This window comes from Scyliorhinus canicula, chromosome 21 (assembly GCF_902713615.1).
Source record: "Scyliorhinus canicula chromosome 21, sScyCan1.1, whole genome shotgun sequence".
NCBI classification, from domain to species: Eukaryota; Metazoa; Chordata; class Chondrichthyes; order Carcharhiniformes; family Scyliorhinidae; genus Scyliorhinus; species Scyliorhinus canicula.
The window spans coordinates 58107932-58131175 of record NC_052166.1 but is presented as its reverse complement, the minus strand read 5'-3'; the positions used below and the strand labels follow the sequence as shown (position 1 = coordinate 58131175).

Genomic DNA, 23244 nt, shown 5'->3' with positions numbered 1-23244 from the left:
TTACAAATTTAGAGTTCTCAATTTCTTTTTTTTATTAAGGGGCAATTTAGCATGGTCAATCCACCTAGCCTGCACATCTTTGGGTTGTGGGGGTGAGACCCACGCAGACACTGGAAGAATGTGCAAACTCTACACGGACAGTAACCCGGGGCAAGGATTAAACCCAGGTCCTCAGCCCCGTGAGGCAGCAGTGCAAACCATTGCATCACCGTGCCGCCCCCAAGATTGCAAGTAATTATAATTTTTATCAGTTCAGATTTTCATGTCACTTCTCATGAAAGTGAAAACCAAATCAATTTCCCCTATCATTCTGATGCAATGGATCTCTTCCCTATTTATTGTTCGTAAAATGTGCAGTTCGTCAAATAGATCTTCATATTTGTAGAGGTATTATCAAACAAATGGATCAGACGAGATCAGATTCTACTTCATTTCATGCCAAGTTGGTCAGGGTGAGTAGTATACTATTACATTGTAGTGAGACGTTACATCACAGTTTGCGTAAAAACAGATGAAGTTCAGGATCCACACTAACTCAGGAATGGAATTTTTGGTTATTTGTTTCTTTTTAGAACTGTAGTGTTTCTGTTCCACTGTCTCAAGCAGGTCCCAAATGGAACATTAAATCCTTAGCAGCATGATTATTTTTTTAGAAGGGTTCACCATGCCGTATCATAGTGTAAACTTGATTATTGGTACTGAAAATTCCCATTCTCAGCCGCTATTGGAAGCACCATGTACCTACTCATATACTCTTAAAGAATTGCATGATTGGTATGCATGTTATTCAGGAAAAGTTTCCTCGAGCTCTTAATATTTGGTTAAAAGCAAATGACGATGGATGCAGTGTACTAAACACGACTTTTTTCTTTGTTGATTCCAAACTTGTTTTGGAGCTAATTGGGATAAAGTAAATGTGAGTTGGTATTTGTCACCGACAAAGTGATTCCTTCTGTACAGATACCGAACACTGGTAATGCAACTGGACTAAAAGCTTGTCTTTGCAACTTGTAGCCAAACATGTCAGTGATTGAAGTTGTCTTTTTTTTGTACACACATATATGACACGTCTGGTAAACCTCAAGACCAAATACTAGTCATTATAATTGTGTTTGAATGCCAAGAAATATAAAGCCATTGGGATGATGGTTTTAAAGAATGTGCTCTGTGGCAAAAGTAGATTTAATGTGATTATCCTGTTTTTTAACTAATTTCAGTACTTTAGCAAGTGAGATTTTGTATATTCCGACGGTAGCATTGTGGATAGAACAATTGCTTCACAGCTCCAGGGTTCCAGGTTCGATTCCGGCTTGGGTCACTGTCTATGCGGAGTCTGCACATGCTCCCCGTGTGTGCGTGGGTTGCCTCCGGGTGCTCCGGTTTCCTCCCACAATCCAAAGATGTGCAGGTTAGGTGGATTGGCCATGATAAATTGCCCTTAGTGTCCAAAATTGCCCTTAGTGTTGGGTGGGGTTACTGGGTTATGGGATAGGGTGGAGGTGTTGACCTTGGGTAGAGTGCTCTTTCCAAGAGCCGGTGCAGACTCGATGGGCTGAATGGCCTCCTTCTGCACTGTAAATTCTATGATATGATAATCAGTTGCAGAAAATTAGGATATAAATTTTAATATATTGTTTTAAAATACAGCTTGAAAATGATTTCAAAGTGAAGATGGTAATAATTCAAAAAAAAAAATTGTTTCAATTCTTTATCTTAGGGCATAGATGTAACATTGAACCACACAAAATTTGTCCCCTGCCCTTGTGCTAATATTGATCTCAGTGTTCCTGGGGTATAAAAGAGGGAAATCAGCCAGGGTTCCCCATTGCCTGTTGTGCTCCCACGGTGGCAAACTTGCACACATTGCTTGTGAGAAATTGTGTCAAGTACCAGAGGATTGCAGGCGAAGAAGAGCACACGTTTTGAAGGATAATTAAGTAAATTGTTAATTTTTATTAAGATCAGAATTTTGAAATTTATTTGGAAAGTTGGTCTGGTGTTTTCTGAAACTGCATTGCAGCATAAGTGTGTAGATTTTCTTTGCCACAACTAAGCTGCTGCTTTATATTTCGAGCAACTCATTAGTGAAAGTGTAAAATTATTTTCATCACAGGGAATTCAGTGATGTGAGAAAATGGTCTCTCAAACTCTACATGTGGATACAATTTTTAGAAAATAGAACTGTTACATTTTCTGAAAATATTGTTGAATGGCTGTAACTAGTTTGTAAAAAAAGGGAAATGAAACAGAAGGATAATCTTATGATGCAGGAAACACAGAACTGAAATAATGATTGGTCATGTGTCATATTGGTTCTGAATCATCAGAAAAGGAAATGAAAAACTCGTGTTCAAAATATTAATATTTAAGTTGTACCAATTATCTTAAATAGGAGATGTACTGAAATTAATGGGCATTTAAAATGTGAATTTTGGTTTCGAGCAATTCGTTGTATTGGTGTTGGATAAGTTACATCATTAATTTTATTGATATTGTCAAACTGAAATGCATTGGGACATAAATTCTGACAATTCCAGGTAATATGCTCTGTTTAAACTATTCAGAATTGCTTTCAAATAGCACTTATTGAGATACTTTGGTTGCATTCTCCAAAAAAAGCATCTGTGTATGAATCACAAATCACTCAATAACCAAAGCTTCTTGTACTGTTCATACACATTAGACAATGGCCGGGATTCACAGCCGACCAATGCTAAAATCGCGAAACGCGATTGGTCGGAGAATAGGTTCTGACACAAAACTAGTGGCGGGCGCCGATTTGACGCCAAATTATGATTCCCGTCATCTCGACAGCGGCGTCAATATGTACCAGAACGCACGTAAAGTAAACACTGTTTACGTATCATTCCTCCGTTGGGCCTTGTAGTTCCTGATCTCCACTTGAAAATCAGCTCTGTTCCAATTTTTGACCATCTTCTCGCAGAACTTTCCACTAACATTGACCTATGAAGGAACATATATTTAATTGTGCTCAAAATAAATCTAGCTTTGTTTAATTCTAGAAGTATTCAATTGTTTGTCTTTGTGTGTTGCTGCGATGCATGTTTTCTGGTCACACATGATATTTAAATCAATTAAATAGAGCTAAATCTGATTTGGAATGTATTCTCAAATTAAGTAACAGAGAAGAGTATTTGTTCAACCTTGATTGAAATCTACAAAATTTATCTGGTCTTCTGAATTCCCTCCATTCTTGTCAGTGTCATGGATTACAGATCGTAACCCTTAATTAAAAATTCTTAATTAACATGCAAGGAATGTAAAAAAGGAGGCAAATTGGGTTTGGTTTATTTTTCTCATAATCCCTTTGAGGAAGCACACGATTTTGCCTCGCCTCTAATCAGCGCTTTTTGTAGATAGCTCACTTCAAGGGAACCCTTCAGTGATTTAAAGCACAAATGTAGTTATTTCCAGTCACTTAAAGTCAAAGCATATTTTGTCCATAATAAACATCTCTTTTAAATAAGTTCTGGAAAGGGCAGCTGGTGGCGCATTGGTTAGCACTGCGCCTATCGTGCTGAGAACCTGGGTTCAATCTGGCCCCGAGTCACTATCTGCGTGGGTTTCACCCCTACAACCCAAAAGAGGTGCAGGTTTGGTGGATTGGCCACACTAAATTGCCCCTTAATTGGAAAAAAATAATTGGGTACACTAAATTTATTTTAAAAGAATAAGTTCTGGAAGAATGCTCGTGCGCTCAATTCTTCAGTATGTTAGTGATGGTCACGTACAGCTGCAGTTAATAGCCTGATCAGCTGAAAGAGCTTACTAAACTTAGCCTAAATCAGTAAGCAATCTCAATTGATTGAGGTCACAGAGATTTGAACGTGGGGCCTGCTGATTAGTGTATGTCACTAGTGTTGTGATATCTTGTTTCACAATTCATATTTTTAGAAATAGCTTTTAGTTTAGGAATTGTTTTTTAAAATAAATGCAAACACTTGATTGAAAACTGTTAACAATTCTAATGTAATTTAAATGCAAATAAAACAAGCCTGAGTTAATTGCAGTTAAAAAGGTAACCTGTGTTTATTCAATAAGGTCGGAGTTGAGAGGACAGTTAAACAATAGATGACTGGGCTTTCGAATTTGGTTGAGGCAGTTTGTTTTGAGACATTTTAAAATAGACTTTGGAACTGGGTGTAAACCAAGGATTTAAATTAAGTAATCTCAGATGAAAGATGTCCAGAGATGTGCAGGTTAGGTAGATTGGCTATGCTAAATTCTCTCTTAGCATGTTAGGTGGGGTTACAGGGATACGGTGGGGGATGGGCCTAGGTGGGGTGCTCTTTCAGAGGATTGGTGCAGACTCAATGGGCCAAATGGCCTCCTTCTGCACTGTATGGTTCTAAAAAAAGCTAGGAGAAGTTGTGAATAGGGAATTCCTTGGTATCATCAAATCTGGAGAGATGGCAATCATATCCATTAGAGATACAATTACTCCAGTGAGTCTCAAAATCAAAAGGCGTGTTGAAGGTTAAAAAGTAAGTCGTTTGCATTTCTGTTTGAAGACTCCCAAAGCATGCCACACTAACGTGGAGATGGGCAGTTGGAATTAGGACATTTCCTTTGTTTATCTATGTGTGTTTGCTCACAGAGGTCATAGGCAAAGAGAAGGCATCTGCCAGGAGCTGTGAATCAATTGTGGGATGAGGAGCAATAGAAATTGGGGATATTACTGATTTTTCTTTTTGAAATTACGACTGTGCTTGAACTGAAGAGCCCACAGTCGTGAGGTCTTAAAGGAAGGTTGGAAGGTCACTTGGCCAAATGCTAATAGAAGGATCCTCATAAAATATTGTATCTCTGAGGATAGCTGGAGCTCACAAGCAAAATCAAACGATTCCTGAGGACAGGCATGCAGTTGGGTTGGTCTCAAAGAAGAAATGAACAAACATTCCATATTCTTGTGGAGTATCTTGGGGAGGGAGTAAAAAGTAGAGCTGAGTTTATGGCATAAGTCTTTATAAACAAAACTATAGTCTTATAAACAACAGACCCGCACTTTGAAAAACCCTGACATAGCATGTTGGTTTCTCAATATGCTTTAATTCAAAACCAATAATATATTTTTGATCTCTAAAGGCTTGTGCAGTAAGTAAAGTATTGGAGAAAATTCTGTGGGTGTAAACCTAAAATAAAAACAGACAATTCTGCAAATATTTGGTAAGTCTGTCGACTTCTGTACAGAGAAAAATAGTGAATGTTTCATCACAACACATTGGAACTGATGAAAGGTTATCAGTGTGAAACATACATTCTGCTTCTGTCTCCACAGTTACTGCTAGACTTGCTGAGTACTTCCAGCACTTTCTGTTTTTAAATTAAGTAAATGTAGCTTGATTTATTTTTTTAATAAATTTTTTTAATTGGGTTTTTGAATCAAGTATATTTACCGTTATGTTCACAGAATAAGAAATATATATGGGCACATACAAACATACCAAAAAAAAAGTAATCATAAAAATTAAAAAGAATAACTGGAAGGGTATTGTCACCACTCAACAGCAGCAACGCTGTACAACTGGCAAAATTATTTACAATACGTAAGTAGGCAACTGTTTGTGTGTGTGTGTGGGGAGGGGGGGGGGGGGGGGTTGAAGACTGGGGAGGTAAATATACATTTGGGGGCCGGAACAACAATTACAGAAGGCAATACTCAAATGGGTTCGGTGTTGGTGTTGTCACTTGCTTCTTCCGGACGGATCTCGCTGCCGTTGTCGTCTCGCGCTCATCTCCGCTTCAGTCGTTCCTCCTGTCTTTCGCCTGTATTCTCCTTGTTCTCTGTTCCTGGACATGCCAGGTTTGTTATCGTATCCCGTGCCCTCTTTCCGGCTATCATTTCCCTGCCTCCCCCCACCTCCCTGGTTCTCCTCTCTTGTTCCCTGTCCCTCTCTCCCCCCTCCTTCCTGTGGTTCATCTTTCTTTCCTCTTAGGTTTAGCAGCTCCCCCCTCCCCCCGGTCTATCTCTCCCTCTCATGCTTTGGCTACTTTCCCCCGACTCTTGGCTACCTGGCTATTCTTCTGCTTGTTGGTAGGCCACAATCAGGTCCCAGAACAATTGGGTGAATGGCTCCCATGTTCTGTGGAAGCCGTCGTCTGACCCTCGGATGGCGAATTTGATTTTCTCCATTTGGAGAGATTCCGAAAGGTCAGACAGCCAGTCCGCAGCTTTGGGTGGTGCTGTTGACCGCCAGCCAAACAGGATTCTACAGCAGGCGATCAGGGAGCCAAAGACAAGGGCGCCTGCCCTCCTTTCCAGGAATAAATCTGGCTGGTCTGAAACCCCAAAGACTGCCATTTTCGAGCATGGCTCCACCCTCATCTCCACCACTTTGGACATAGCCTCGAAGAAGGCTGTCCAGTACCCCGCAAGTCTGGGGCAAGCCAAAACATGTGGGCGTGGTTGGCCGGGCCTCCTTGGCACCGTTCACATCTATCCTCCACCTCGGGGAAGAACCTATTCATGCGGGTTCTTGTTAAGTGGGCTCTACGTACCACTTTTAGCTGCGTCAGGCTGAGCCTTGCGCACGTGGAGGTGGTGTTGACCCTGTGCAGTGCTTTGCTCCAGAATCCCCTCCCTATTTCAGGTCCTCCTCCCATTTCATTCTTGTTGCGTCCTTTCTGTGTCAGCCTTTCTGCCAGTCGGTCATACATGTCGCTGTAGTTTACTTTGTGTAGTATGCTTGCGTCCAGTAACTCTTCCAATAATGTCTGTCGTGGCGGTTGTGGGTACGTCCTTGTCTCCTCTCGTAGGAAGTTTTTGAGTTGTAGATACCTGAGCTCGTTCCCCCGGCTAGCTGGAATTCCTCTGTCAGTTCGTCCAGTGTTGCGGTCCTGCTGTCAGTGTATAGGTCCCTGACTGTCAGTGTTCCTCCGTCCTGTCCCCACATTTTGAAGGTGGCATCAGCCAGCGCTGGTGTGAACCTATGGTTATTGCAGGATGGGAGCTTTGTCCGACATTTTAGTCAGGCCAAATTGCTGCCGTAGTTGGTTCCAGGATTGGAGGGTGGCTATCACCACCGGGCTGCTGGAGTGTTTTTTGGGTGGGGATGGGAGTGCCACCATGGCGAGAGCCTGGAGGGAGGTCCCCATGCAGGAGACCTCTTCCGCACGCACTCACTCGGCTTCTGGCTCCTTGATCCATCCCCTTATTCGCTCGGCCGTCGCCAGCCCAGTGGTAGCCCCCCCCATTACGAACACCATGATTAGTTTGTCTAATGCTTTGAAAAAGGCCTTTGGGATGTTGATTGGAATGGATCTAAGTAGGAAGAGGGACCTGGGCAGTACGTTCATTTTGATCGTCTGGACCAGGGGTGGGCAAACTACGGCCCGCCAAAGGTCTTTATGCGGCCCACCAAGATCAAGTCAAAAATTTTAAAAAGATTTTTTTTTATTTAAAAAAAAAGTTTGGGTTACTGGTATAGGGTGGATACGTTCACTTGAGTAGGGTGATCATTGCTCGGCACAACATGTGTTTCATGTGAAGTTTCTACTTTAAAATATTAATTAATAAAAATTAATTGCTTTTTTTTTCTTTAAAAACCTTTTATTTTGGCTATTTTAAATATTAATTATTTTACTTAATATACTATGCGGCCCTTTAAAATTGTGAATTTCTGAATGTGGCGTGGCCCTTGCACGGAAAAGTTTGCCCACCCCTGGTCTGGACTCTCCCCGCGAGGGAGAGTGGGAGTGTGTTCCATCTTTACAGGTCATTTGTGGCTGTACCGGAATGATCTTGCTTTTGCTCATGTTGAGTTTATAGCCCGAGAAGGCGGCACACTTGCAATGATTCCATCCATGCTGCTTTGTGGGTCCAAAATGTAGAGGAGCAGGTCATCTGCATAGAGTGAGACTCTGTGCTGCCTGCCGCCCCTTCGGATCTCCCTCCAGCTTTTTGCTGCTCTGAGCACTATTGCTAGCGGTTCGATCGCTAGAGCAAATACCAGCGGAGACAGTGGGCATCCTTGTCTGGTGCCCCTGTGCAGCTGGAAGTATCGGGAGATGGTGGTGTTGATCCGTACGCTCGCCATGGGAGCGTTGTAGAACACAGAACGTAGAACAGTGTTCTTAAAAGTCGGGGGCGTGACCCACGGGTGGGTCGCGGGCGGGTGTCGGGAGGGTCACAGAGCCGTTGTCCGTGGCGCTCCAGATCGCGCAAATCCCCGCGCAGCAGCCGGCTTTTCATGACGCCGGCTGCAAGCGGCCACAAACATGTCAAAAAAAATAAATAATTGCCCACATTGCGCATGCGCGCACGATTATTGGCGCGCATGTGCAGTCCGGAAACATGTTAAAAAAGTTTGGCCACATTGTGCATGCGCGCACGATTATCAGTGCGCATGCGCGAATCGGGCACGCATGCGCAGTGCGGCCGCTATTTTTTAAAAACGGTTGCAGCTTTTTCTTTTACAAGTTCTGTAGTGGTTTTTATTCATTTATTTTATTCATTCTATTCATTTAATTTTTTTTTAAACAAGTTCGGGGGGTTTTATTCATTTTTTTCGTTAATTTTATTTTTATTTTTTTACAAGTTCCGGGGGGGGGTTTATTTGATAAAATTTTACAGGAAAAAAATACAGAACTTTGGACACATGGAGACTCCATACTTTCCGACACTGGAAGGCTTCACCTTCATCCAACCGGTTCCTTTGGAGGAGCGTGTACGAGGGCCAAAGGGACCCAAAACCATTTCCTCCATTTTTGTCAGCAGCAAGCAAAGTAAGAGAAAATGGTGGGTCGCTCAGGTCGGCCGACGTGGGTCGCGAAGGTCGTCCAGGTTGGGTCCCGAAGGTTGGCCTGTTGGTAAAAATGGGTCCCTGGGAAAAAAGTTTGAAGAACACTGACATAGAACATAACAGCGCAGTACAGGCCCTTCGGCCCTCGATGTTGCGCCGACCTGTGAAACTACTCTAAAGCCCATCTACACTATTCCCTGATCGTCCATATGCCTATCCAATGACCATTTAAATGCCCTTAATGTTGGCGAGTCCACTACCGTTGCAGGCAGGGTATTCCACGCCCTTACTACTCTCTGAGTAAAGAACCTACCTCTGGCATCTGTCCTATATCTATCTCCCTTCAATTTAAAGCTGTGTCCCCTCATGCTAGACATCACCATCCGAGGAAAAAGGCTCTCACTGTCCACCCTATCTAATCCTCTGATCATCTTGTATGCCTCAATTAAGTCACCTCTTAATCTTCTTCTCTCTAACGAAAACAGCCTTAAGTCCCTCAGCCTTTCCTCATAAGATCTTCCCTCCATACCAGGCAACATCCTGGTAAATCTCCTCTGCACCCTTTCCAATGATTCCACACCTTTCCTATAATGCGGCGACCAGAACTGCACGCAATACTCCAAATGCGGCCGCACCAGAGTTTTGTACAGCTGCAACATGACCTCATGGCTCCGAAATTCAATCCCTCTGCCAATAAAAGTTAACACACCATACGCCTTCTTAACAACCCTATCAACCTGAGTGGCAACTTTCAGGGATCTATGTACATGGACACCGAGATCTCTCTGCTCATCCACAGTACCAAGAATCTTACCATTAGACCAGTACTCTGTCTTCCTGTTACTCCTTCCAAAATGAATTATCTCACACTTTTCTGCATTAAACTCCATTTGACACCTCTCAGCCCAGCTCTGCAGCTTATCTATGTCCCTCTGTAACCTGCAACATCCTTCTGCACTCTCCACAACTCCACCGACTTTAGTGTCATCTGCAAATTTACTCACCCATCTCACCCAGGGGCAGCACGGTAGCATGGTGGTTAGCATAAATGCTTCACAGCTCCAGGGTCCCAGGTTCGATTCCCGGCTGGGTCACTGTCTGTGTGGAGTCTGCACGTCCTCCCCGTGTGTGCGTGGGTTTCCTCCGGGTGCTCCGGTTTCCTCCCACAGTCCAAAGATGTGCGGGTTAGGTGGATTGGCCATGCTAAATTGCCCGTAGTGTCCTAAAAAAAGTAAGGTTAAGGGGGGGTTGTTGGGTTACGGGTATAGGGTGGATACGTGGGTTTGAGTAGGGTGATCATTGCTCGGCACAACATCGAGGGCCGAAGGGCCTGTTCTGTGCTGTACTGTTCTATGTTCTATGTTCTACGCTCTCCTACATTTATAAAAATGACAAACAGCAGTGGCCCCAAAACAGATCCTTGTGGTACACCACTAATAACTGAACTCCAGGCTGTACATTTCCCATCAACCACCACCCTCTGTCGTCTTACAGCGAGCCAATTTCTGATCCAAACTGCTAAACACCCTGAATCCCATGCCTCTGTATTTTCTGCAATAGCCTACCGCGGGGAACCTTATCAAATGCTTTACTGAAATCCATATACACCACATCAACTGCTTTACCCTCGTCCACCTGTTTGATCACCTTCTCAAAGAACTCAACAAGGTTTGTGAGGCACGACCTACCCTTCACAAACGTGTTGCCTATCCCTAATCAAATTTTTCCTTTCTAGATGATTATAAATCCAATCTCTTATAAACCTTTCCAAGACTATGCCCACAACAGAAGTAAGGCTCACTGGTCTATAGTTACCGGGGTTGTTTCTACTCCCCTCTTGAACAAGGGGACAACATTTGCTATCCTCCAGTCTTCTGGCACTATTCCTGTAGACAATGACGACATAAAGATCAAAGCCAAATGTTTAGCAATCTCCTCCCTAGCTTCCCAGAGAATCCTAGGATAAATCCCATCCGGCCCAGGGGATTTATCTATTTTCACACTTTCCAGAATTGCTAACACCTCCTCCTTATGAACCTCAAGCCCTTCTAGTCTAGTAGCCTGTATCTCAGTATTCTTCTCGACTACATTGTCTTTTTCCTGCATGAATACTGACGAAAACGATTCATTTAGCACCTCTCCTATCTCCTTGGACTCCATGCACAACTTCCCACTACTGTCCTTGTCTGGCCCTACTCTTACCCTAGTCATTCTTTTATTCCTTTAAAAAAAAAATAAAAATTTTTTATTAATATTTTCACAAAATAAACAACAAAACAATATTAACCAAACAACCAAAGTAAAAACCAAAGAACAAAAACCAACACCCCCCCAGCAACTACAAAAACAAAAAAAAGGAAACAACAAAAAGGAAAGAGATAACACCCGCTGCATCCAACAAACCCATGTACACAATTCTCCCTCCCACCGAACCAACCCCCCCCCCCCCCCCCCCCCCCCCCCCCGGGTTGCTGCTGCTGCCGGCCAATTTCCCTACCGTTCTGCCAGGAAGTCCAGGAAAGGCTGCCACCGCCTAAAGAACCCTTGCACCGACCCTCTCAGGGCGAATTTCACCCTCTCCAACTTAATTAACCCCGCCATGTCATTGATCCAGGCCTCCACGCTTGGGGGCCTCGCATCCTTCCACTGAAGCAAAATCCTACGCCGGGCTACTAGGGACACAAAGGCCAGAACACCGGCCTCTTTCGCCTCCTGCACTCCCGGCTCCACTGCTACCCCAAATATCGCGAGTCCCAAGCCTGGTTCAACCCTGGATCCTACCACCCTCGACACCGTGCTTGCTTCCCCCTTCTAAAAGCCCCCCAAAGCTGGGCATGCCCAGAACATATGGGCATGGTTCGCTGGGCTCCTCGAGCACCTAGTACACCTACCCTCGCCCCAAAGAACCTGCTCATCCTCGTCCCGGTCATATGAGCCCTATGCAGCACTTTGAAGTGTATGAGGCTAAGCCCCGCACAAGAAGAGGAGGAGTTCACCCTTTCCAGGGCATCCACCCACGTCCCCTCCTCAATCCCATTTACCCTTCAGCTCCTCCACCGAGGCCTCATCCACCTCCTGCATAACATGGTACATGTCCGAAATCTTCCCTCCTCCAACCCACACCCCCGAGAGCACCCTGTCCCGAACCCCCCACGGGGGCAACAGAGTGAACCCCGCCACTTGCCGCCTGGCAAACGCCCTAACCTGCATGTACCGAAACATGTTCCCCGGGGGGAGCCCAAATTTCCCCTCCAACTCACCCAGGCTCGCAAACCTCCCATCTACAAACAGGTCCCTCAACCTCCTAATACCTGCCCTGTGCCAGCTACGAAACCCCCCATCGACGCTCCCCGGGACAAACCGGTGATTCCCCCGTATCGGGGACTCCATCGAGCTCCCCCCTATGCCGTCTCCAATGCCCCCAAATTTTCAGGGTAGCCACCACCACCGGACTCGTAGTATACCTCATTGGAGGGAGCGGCAACGGCGCCGTTGCCAGCGCCTCCAGGCTCGTATTCACACAGGACGCCATCTCCACCCTCTTCCATGCTGCCCCCTCCCCGTCCATTACCCACTTACGCACCATTGCTGCGTTGGCAGCCCAGTAATACCCACACAGGTTGGGCAGCGCCAGCACCCCCCTATCCCTGCCCCGCTCCAAAAACACCCTTTTCACCCTCGGGGTCCCGTGTGCCCATACAAACCCCGTGATGCTCCTGTTGACCCTCCTAAAAAAGCCCTTGGGGAGGCACTGGAACAGGAACATAAACCTTGGGAGCACCGTCATCTTGACGGACTGCACCCTACCCGCCAGCGAAAGCGGTAACATATCCCACCTTTTAAACTCCTCTTCCATTTGCTCCACCAGCCTTGTGAGGTTAAGCTTGTGCAGGGCCCCCCAGCTCCTAGCCACCTGGACTCCCAGATACCTAAAGCTCCTCCCTGCCTGCTTCAGTGGGAGCCTACCAATCCCCTCCTCCTGATCCCCCAGGTGCACAACGAACAGCTCGCTCTTACCCAGGTTGAGCTTATACCCAGAAAAGCCCCCAAATTCGCTGAGAATCCTCATCACCTCTGGCATTCCCCCCACCGGGTCCGCCACATACAGCAACAGGTCGTCCGCATAAAGCGACACTCTATGCTCCTCCCCACCCCGCACCAGGCCCCTCCAGTTCCCCGACTCCCTCAGCGCCATGGCCAGGGGCTCAATTGCCAACGCAAAGAGCAAGGAGGACAGGGGACAACCCTGTCTCGTCCCCCGGTCCAGCCGAAAGTACTCCGACCTCCTCCTATTCGTGGCTAAACTCGCCATCGGGGCCTCATAGAGCAGCCTCACCCAACGGACAAACCCCTCCCCAAACCTTTCCAACACCTCCCACAGATACCCCCACTCAACCCTATCAAAGGCCTTCTCCGCGTCTAATGCCACCACTATCTCCTCCTCCCCTTCCACAACCGGCATCATAATGACATTGAGAAGCCTTCGTGTGTTGGTATTCAACTGCGTTCCCTTTACAAACCCCGTCTGGTCCTCGTGAATGACCCCCGGCACACAATCCTCTATCCTTGCAGCTAAGATCTTCGTCAACAGCTTGGCGTCCACATTGAGCAGCGAGATCGGCCTATATGACCCACACTGCAGGGGTTCCTTGTCCCGCTTCAGGATCAAGGAAATCAGCGCCCGTGACATAGTTGGGGGCTAAGCCCCCCCCCCCCCCCCGCCTCGTTAAAGGTCCAAACCAACAGGGGGCCCAAGAGGTCCGCATACATTTTATAAAATTCGTCCGGAAACCCATCCGGCCCCGGCGCCTTCCCCGACTGCATGCTGCCAATCCCAGTGACCAGCCCCTCCAGCTAAATCGGCGCCCACAGTCCCTCCACCTGCCCCGCCTCCACCTTCGGAAATCGCAGCTTGTCCAAGAAGTGCCCCATTCCCCCCCCCCCCCCCCCCCCCCCCCCCCCCCCCCCCCCCCCCACCCGCACCGGGGGTTCAGACCGGTACAATTCCCCATAAAAGTCCCTAAAGACCCCATTAACGTCTACCCCCCCCTCTGCACCACCTTCCCATCTCTATCCTTCACTCCCCCAATCTCCCTGGCCGCGTCTCGCTTTCGGAGCTGGTGTGCCAGCATCCTACTCGCCTTCTTCCCGTATTCATACACCGTTCCCTGTGCTTTCCTCCACTGAGCTTCCGCCTTTCTGGTGGTCAATAGATCGAACCTGGCCTGAAGGCTACGCCGCTCCCCCAGCAATCCCTCCTCCGGAGCCTCCACGTACCTCCTATCCATACTCAACAGCTCCTCCACCAGTCTCTCCCTCTCCCTCCTCTCCCCCCTCCCCCTATGGGCTCGGATGGAGATCAGCTCCCCCCTAATCACTGCCTTCAGAGCCTCCCACACCATCCCCACCTGGACCTCCCCAGTATCATTGGCCTCAAGGTACCTCTCGATACATCCCCGAACCCTCCTACACACCTCATCAGCCAACAACCCCACGTCCAGACGCCAAAGCGGGCGCTGGTCCCGCGCCTCCCCCATCTCCAGATCCACCCAATGCGGAGCATGGTCCGAAATCACGATAGCCGAATATTCGGCCTCCTCCACCCTCGGGACCAGTCCCCTGCTCAAAACAAAGAAATCAATGCGGGAATAAACCCTGTGCACGTGGGAGAAAAAGGAGTACTCCCGAGCCCTCGGTCTCCCGAACCTCCAGGGGTCCACTCCTCCCATCTGGTCCATAAACCCCCTCAATACCTTGGCCGCCGCTGGCCTCCTGCCTGTCCTTGAACTAGAACGATCCAGTAGGGGATCCAGCACCGTATTGAAGTCCCCCCCCCCATGATCAAGCCCCCCACCTCCAGGCCAGGAATGCTGCCCAACATACGCCTCATGAAACCAGCATCATCCGAATTTGGGGTGTACACATTAACCAACACCACCCTCTCCCCCTGCAGCTTACCGCTCACCATCACATATCTGCCGCCACTATCAGCCACAACCTCAGACGCCTCAAATGCCACCCTCTTCCCCACCAGGATCGCCACCCCCCTCTTCTTCAAGTCGAGCCCTGAGTGGAAAACCTGCCCCACCCACCCCTTCCTCAGACGGACCTGGTCCGCCACCTTCAGGTGGGTCTCCTGGAGCATGGCCACGTTCGCCTTCAGCCCCTTCAGATGCGAAAACACCCGAGCCCGCTTAACCGGCCCATTCAACCCCCTCACGTTCCACGTAATCAGCCGGATCAGGGGACACCCCGCCCCCCTCCCCCGTCGACTAGCCATAACCCATCGACTGCTCGCTCCTGGCCATCACCCCTTCGACCCGTTTTCCACAGCCCCAGGCTAGGACCCCTCCTAGCTGCGACTCTCCCTCCACTGTACTCCCGTGAGCCAGCTGACTACTGCTGACCCCGGCAGCTCCCGCTCTAACTCCGACCCCATCTGATATGAGGTCCCCCCTCCTCCCCTGCATCAGCTCCTGGGCACCGCTTCAGCGCGGGAAACCCGGTCTAGTAACCCCGCCCCTCATCACCAGCTCCACCCCCTCGTCTCGCAGCGCGGGAAACCAGAGAAAAGCCCGCGCTTTCACACTGCCCCACCCCACCAATGCAGCTCCCAAACCGCAGTCCCAACCCAACCACCAACTCCGTACAAACAAAGACACAGATCAACCACAAACCCCAGTAACCCCCTTAGAACACAGAACCATAACCCACATCGTCCGAAAGCGAGAGAAAAAACAAAAACAAACAGAATAACCCGCTACAGCATAAACAATGATACATGAATAGAATAGAAAAACTCCCACAGCCCCCAATCTCTAGTTCGAGTCCAACTTTTCAGCCTGCACAAAGACCCACGTTTCCTCCGGGGACTCAAAGTAGTGATGCCGGTCCTTGTAGGTGACCCACAGGCGCGCAGGCGGCAACATGCCGAACTTCACCTGCTTTCCACGGAGCACCGCCTTCGTCCGGTTAAACCCGGCTCTCCGCTTGGCCACCTCCGCACTCCAGTCCTGGTAGATACGCACTACCGAATTCTCCCACTTACTACTCCTCACCTTCTTAGCTCATCGGAGAACATACTCCCGGTCACTGAACCGATGGAACCGCACCAGCACCACCCGCAGGGGTTCATTCGCCTTAGGCCGCCTGGCCAGCACTCTATGGGCCCCCTCCAGCTCCAGGGGCAGATGGAAGGATCCTGCCCCCACCAGCGAGTTCAACATCACGGCCACATAGGCCGGCAGGTCCGACCCCTCCAGCCCCTCCTCGAGGCCCAGGATCCGCAGGTTCTTCCTCCTTGACCGAAGCTCCATCTCCTCGAACCGATCTTGCCACTTTTATGAAGTGCCTCGTGTACCTCCACCTTCCCCACGAGGGCCGAAACCTCCTCCTCGCGCTCAGAGGCCTGCTGCTGCAACTTGAGTATCGCTGCACCCTGGATTGTCTGGGTCTCCAGCAGCTTACTCGTCGTCACCTTCAGGGATTCCAACAACTCCCCTTTCAGCTCCGTGAAATAGCGCAGAAGGGCCGCCTGCTGCTCCTCAGCCCACTGCCTCCACTCCTCAGGGGCTCCACCAGCCGCCATTTTGTCCATCTTCCCCCGCTTTTCCAGGGGAGCTGCTGCCGTTTTTCTCCTCGCCCCACTTCGAGTCCGAATCATAAATCCCGGGGGGTTTTGCTCCAGACCCCTTTATCCACCGGGAATCGTCGAATCAGCGCTGTTTGGTGCCCTTAAAAGAGCCCACAAGTCCTTTTAAAGCGGGAGCTGCCGAACGTGCGGCTTAGCTCTGCATAGCCGCAACCGGAAGTCCATTCTTTTATTCCTGACATACCTATAAAAAGCTTTAAGGTTATCCTTGATCCTACCTGCCAAAGACTTTTCATGTCCCCTTCTAGCTATTCTTAGCTCTCTCTTTAGGTCCTTCCTAGCTAACTTGTAACTCTTGAGCACCCTAACTGAACCTTCGCGTCTCATCTTTACATAAGCCTCCTTCGTCCTCTTGTCAAGTGATTCAACTACTTTAGTAAACCACGGTTCCCTCGCGCGACCACTTCCTCCCTGCCTAACAGGTACATACTTATCAAGGACACGCAGTAGCTGCTCCTTGAATGACCACCACATTTCAATTGTGCCCATCCCCTGCAGTTTCCTTCCCCATCCTATGCATCCTAAGTCTTGCCTCATCGCATCATAATTGCCTTTCCCCCAGTTATAACTCTTGCCCTGCAGTATATACCTATCCCTTTCCATCGCTAAAGTAAACGTAACTGAATTGTGGTCACTATCGCCAAAGTGCTCACCTACCTCAAAATCTAGCACCTGTCCTGGTTCATTACCCAGTACCAAATCCAATGTGGCCTTGCCTCTTGTTAGCCTATCTACATACTCTGTCAGGAAACCCTCCTGCACACATTGGACAAAAACGGACCCATCTAAAGTACTCGATCTATAGCGTTTCCAGTCAATATTTGGAAAGTTGAAGTCCCCCATAACAACTACCCTGTTACTATCGCTCCTATCCAGAATCATCTTTGCAATCCTTTCCTCTACATCTCTGGAACTTTTCGGAGGCCTCTAGAAAACTCCCAAAAGGGTGACCTCCCCTTTCCTGTTTCTAACCTCAGCCCATACTACCTCAGTAGATGAGCCCTCATCAAACGTCCTTTCTGCCACCGTAATACTGTCCTTGACTAACAATGCCGCCACCCCCCCTCCCTTTTACCATCTTCCCTGAGCTTACTGAAATATCTAAACCCCGGAACCTGCAACAACCATTCCTGTCCCTGCTCTAGCCATGTCTCCGAATGGCCACAACATCGAAGTCCCAGGTACCAACCCATGCTGTACGTTCACCCACCTTATTCCAGATGCTCCTGACGGACTTCTACAAAACATTTGCGACAGCACTGGCCCCACACCTGTGGGAGATGTTCACAGATTCGCTAGCTAGGGGCACACTGCCACCCACCCTAGCACAGGCCTCAATCTCGCTGATACCTAAGAAAGACAAAGACCCAACAGAATGCGGATCATACAGACCCATCTCACTGCTGAACGCAGATGCCAAAATATTGGCCAAGATCCTAGCCAAAAGGCTGGCAGGAAGGTGGTTTAAAGGTGCAGTAGACACACTTTAAACCACCTTCCTGCCTGCCGTACACTCCTGCAACCTTGAAACCTTACTCATGACCTCACTACTCTCGACCTCCTGTATACTGGAGCTACAATTCAGGTTCCCAACCCCCTGCCGAATTAGTTTAAGCCCTCCTTAAGAGCATTAGCATTCTATAGGAGTTTTACCCAGGAGGTGAACCCTGTTTCAAGCTCGAACCGCTCCAGTACCTCTGAGGTATTTCTATTCTACTGTGTCGAAGGCCTTTTCTACGTCTAGGGAGACTATCACCTCTGGTGTTCTCTCCCCGGAGGGGGTCATTATCACGTTCAGCAGGCGCCTGATGTTCGAGGTAAGCTATCTACCTTTGACAAAGTCCGTCTGGTCCTCTGCGACCACCTCTGGTACGCTGTTTTCCAGCCTTTTGGCTAGGATCTTGGCCAATATTTTGGCATCTGCGTTCAGCAGTGAGATGGGTCTGTATGATCCGCATTCTGTTGGGTCTTTGTCTTTCTTAGGTATCAGCGAGATTGAGGCCTGTGCTAGCGTGGGTGGCAGTGTGCCCCTAGCTAGCGAATCTGTGAACATCTCCCACAGGTGTGGGGCCAGTGCTGTCGCATATGTTTTGTAGAAGTCCGTCAGGAACCCGCCTGGTCCCGGCGCCTTCCCGCCTGCATGGAGCTAATGCTGTCCATGATCTCTCCCAGTGTTAGCGGTGCTTCCAGGCCCCGTTTTCTGCCCTCCCCCACGACTGGAATCTCCAGTCCATCAAGGAACCGTTTCGTTCCGGACTCCCTCCATTGGGGGCTCTGAGGTGTACAACCCTTGGTAGAAGGCTTTGAAGGTTTTGTTGATCTTTTCTGGTTGTGTTTCTAATGCGTCTCAGGTATCCCTGATTTGTGCAATTTCTCTAGTGGCTGCCTGCTTTCTCCAATAGGCAGCTGGCTTTGTCTCCCTGTTCGTATAGGGTCCCACGTGCCTGGCGGAGTTGGTACACTGCTTTCCTGGTGGAGAGCAGATCAAAGTTCCTTTGTAGCTCTCCTCTCTGCCAGGAGCTCTACGGTTGGGGCCTCGGAGTATTTGCGGTCTACCTCCAGTAAGGAGTCGACCTAGCTGCTGCCTACCCGCCCTTTCCTCCCTATCTCTTTGCGCTTTGAAAGCAACGATTTCCCCTCTTAGTATGGCATTTAGCGCTTCCCAGAACGTGGAGGGTGAGACCTCCCCATTCTGGTTGTTCTCCGTGTACTCTGCTTTGCCCCCCTCCCCACACACACACACAGACACACACACACACAGACACACACTCTGGCGTCAGGAGCCATTCTCTGCCCGATCGTCCCGCCCAACATGTTTCATGTTTAGAAGATTGATGGGTGATCTAATCGGGTCTTTAAAATCAGAAAAAGATCTGTATAGTCATTTTGAAGTAGCCTATTGCCACCAAGCTCTAAAGCAATGCATTCCAGAACCTAACCACCTGCTGTGTAAAAATGTTTTTTCTTGTGTTGCTTTTGCTTCTTGTGTAATGTACTTCGAATCTGTGCCCTATCGTTCCTGATCCTTTTTATAAAAAAAACATTTAGAGTACCCAATTATTTATTTTTCCACATAACCTGCACATCTTTGGGGGTGAAACCCACGCAGACACGGGGAGAATGTGCAAGCTCCATACAGACAGTGATCCAGGGTTGGGATTCAAACCCGGGTCCTCAGCGCCGCAGTCCCAGTGCTACCTCTGTGCCACGTACCGCCCTTCATTCCCGATCCCTTGATGAGTAGAAACAGTTTCTCCCTGTTTACTCTTCTATCAGATATTCCCATAATTTTCACCAAAGAAGTCCCAACTTCTACAATCTATCTTCATAACTAAAATTCCTCACCCTGTAATACTCAATGTTTTTGCACTCTCTTAAAAATGCCTTCACATGCTTCCTAAAGTGTAGCACTCAGAACTGAATTAAGTTTTTAACTCTGGTGGGGGAGTTGAGAACAAGAGGGCACAAGAATATAAATAAGTAAGAGGAGTGGGCGATATGGCTCATTGGATCTACTCCATCTTTCAGTAAGATCACACTGAATTTTTATGCCAACTTTATTTCCTTGCCCTATCCCCATATGTCTTAATTCCCTCTGTACCCAAAAATCTTTTGATCTTGGCTTTGAAAGTCAACAATCCTCTGGGGTAGGTAATTTACAACCCTATTGAGAGAAGAAATTTCTCCTTGCAACAGTCCTAAATGGCTGACTCCTTATTCCGAGACTGCAGCTCCCATGTCTTCCAGCAAAGTTAGTTTCTTTATAACTCTTTTAGCTGCAAAATTATTTTAGGTGTGTTGTATGAACATGTTTTTCTCCCATGGCCACTATATGTTATCAATGCAGTTCACTTCAATTGAATTATCATTAGCAGCTTTTTTAACACAATAATCTTTATTATTGTCACAAGTAGGCTTACATTAACACTGCAATGAAGTTACTGTGAAAAGCCCCTAGTTGCCATTCCTGCCCCTGTTCAGGTACACGGAGTGGGAATTCAGAATGTCCAATTCACCTAACCAGCATGTCTTTAGAACATGTGGAAGGTAACCGGAACCCGGAGAAACCCATGCAATAGTTACATAATCTTAAAAATGACTTTGCATAATGTAGGAATATAGTTCTATCCCCAGGTTCAGCTGCCCTCTCCATAAACCTGTTTAATTTTCAGTCAGAATTTAGAGTAAATTGCCATCTTGTTCTTATTGATAACCATTATCCCTTATTTTCCAAAATCCTAAATTCAGTACATCTTGAATTCAGTCCTCAAAAATAGATACAGAGGGTATTGCTTCCAGTGTGAGAAATCCAGAACCGTCTTAAAATTGGAACTAGAATATCCAGGAGCAAAATCAGTGAACACTTTTATGGAGAAAGGTTGGTGAAAATCTGGAGCCCCAAAAGCTGTGGATGTTGGGTGAATTTAAAATTTTGAGACTGAAATTGATTAGATTTTTCTTGTAAGGACATCCAGGGTTATGGAGAAATAACAGATTAATGCAGTTGAGGCACAGATCAGCCCCAATCTAATTGAATGGTGGAATAGGCAAAAATATGGAGTAATATGTACAGAGGCTATCTGCAATTATTGATTATGTTTATCTTCTGAGTAGAGTTCACCTGCCTATGCTGTTCTAAAATAAGTTTAGCATAATTTCCTTCACCATTTCTCCAATCTATTCTTTAAAAATTGAAATATAAATCATTGGAAATAAGAACAGACCTGGGGCTTCTAAGTGAAGTTGGAAATCTACACCGGAGAAGAGATAAATGAATTTTAAATGGCGTGATGAAGAGTAGAATTTTTAAAATAAATTTAGAGTATCCAATTATTTTTTTCCAATTAAGGGGCAATTTAGCGTGGCCAATCCACCTACCCTGCACATCTTAGGGTTGTGGGAGCGAAACACATGCAAACACGGGGAGAATGTGCAAACTCCACACAGACAGTGACCCAGAGCCGGGATCGAACCTGGGACCTCGACACCGTGAGGCAGTAATGCTAACCACTGCGCCACTATGCTGCCCTGAAGAGTAGAATATTGAAGTCTGTTATTTGTATGTCAGTAGCAAAGGATTTATAGAAACAGGTGCTACTATAATGAAAATATGTAAATGTTGGGGCTGGTTTAGCACAGTGGGTTAAATATCTGACTTGCAATGCAGAAAAAGACAAGCAGCACGGGTTCAATTCCCATACCGGCCCCCCCGAACAGGCACCGGAATGTGGCGACTCGGGGCTTTTCACAGTAACTTCATTGAAGCCTACTTGTGACAATAAGCGATTATTATATTATACGAGTGGTAGAATTGGTGGTCCCTATTTATTTTTTTTAAGTAAATTTCAGTGTACCCAAATTAATTTTTCCAATTAAGGGGCAATTTAACGTGGCCAATCCACCAAGCCTGCACATCTTTGAGTTGTGAGGGCGAAACCCATGCAAGCACGGGGAGAATGCGCAAACTCCACATGGACAGTGACCCAGAGCCGGGATCGAACCTGGGACCTCGGTGCCGTGAGGCAGCAGTGCTATGCACTGCGCCACCGTGCTGCCTTGTCCTTATTTACTTGACAAAAACAGTACTAGTAATGTTCTAGAGTAAAGAATCCTAAATATATTAGCCTTTGATTATGTTACCATTTTAAAAAGTAACCATCAATGCAGATTTACTGTGGATTTTAGGGGAAGATAGTCAAAGATAAAAATTCTAATTTGATAGAAATAAGCTCATGGAAATGTTTTATGCTCAATCTGAAAACATGTTCTTTCAACAGTCATTGCTTAGGAAATTATCGTGTTTTATTTTTAAAAAAATGTTCATACCTTTCGTGGAGAGGTATATTTGAGAATCTTTGTACGACCATACCATGGAGTTAAAGTTAAACATTAGTGCAAAGCTATTGCTGAGTTAACAGTGTAAACCTAGAGTCAAGGTCCAAACTGACTGGAGAATACAGACCAAGATTGACTGGAGAGATAGAGCCTCAGGCCCCTTCAATTTGATACTGATCGATGTTAAACCCATTGTGACCGGATTTTCTTTCTCCAAGTGCTCGGGACATTTGGTCAATTTGCATCATTTGCAACCTCCCTGACAATACTTAAAATGCTTCGGGAGCAGAGATTCCTTTCTCTCTGCTCACTGAAACATAAATATTGAACTTGTGGAATATTGTTCTTCACGTGTATACATCTAGGCACATCATTGTCTCCTAAACAGGACTGTTTGAGTGCTAGCCAGAAACCAAATGCTGTAAATAGGTTTCTTCTGCTTGGCATGAATCCAAAAAGCATGCTAACACTTCTACCATATTTGAAGATGGTTCAGTTCTATTTGGATTGAGTTTGTTCAGACTGGAGTCAAATGAATGTATCGTATAATTTGTATGATACAATCCATTTTTTTACGATGGGCTGGCTAAATTTGGCTATATACACAATGTCTAAAAATGGAGTTAATACTATCTTATTCAGTCTTCTGCATTATAATTTTGAATTCTTAATTTGAAGCAATGATGTGCAAATGGATAATCAAATAGAAACATGGAACGGTTACAGCATAGAAAGAGGCCATTCACTCCTCTTTGGCTGTCTGCGATTCAGTGAGTCAATACACTCACTCTTTCTGCATAGTTCTGTGATTTTTTTTTCTTGGAAAAATTATCCGATTGCCTTTTGAGAGCCACAATGGAATCTACTACCACGACACCCTCAGATGTGCGTTCCAGATCCTAACCACTTGTTCATTTTACCATTGGGCCCTTGGCCAGGTTTCTGGTTCTCTACCCTTGTTTCTCTGTCCAGATCTCCTTCTGATATGGTCTTGTG

General features: G+C 46.9%; 1 protein-coding gene across 10 annotated transcripts in view; it reads left to right on the top strand.

Moving 5' to 3' along the window:
• Nucleotides 1-23244, top strand: part of LOC119955494 (formin-binding protein 1) — a 280892-nt gene that overhangs the window by 25868 nt on the left and 231780 nt on the right. For 9 of the 10 annotated variants that reach the window (XM_038781730.1, XM_038781732.1, XM_038781725.1 and 6 more), the window contains exon 1: nt 387-452. The exons of the other annotated variant lie outside the window; for it this stretch is intronic. In XM_038781730.1, the coding sequence (XP_038637658.1) occupies nt 402-452 (51 nt within the window). In that variant the 5' untranslated portion in view covers nt 387-401. Of the gene's footprint in view, nt 1-386; nt 453-23244 lie in introns of those variants that run through there. 10 annotated transcript variants of the gene reach the window in all.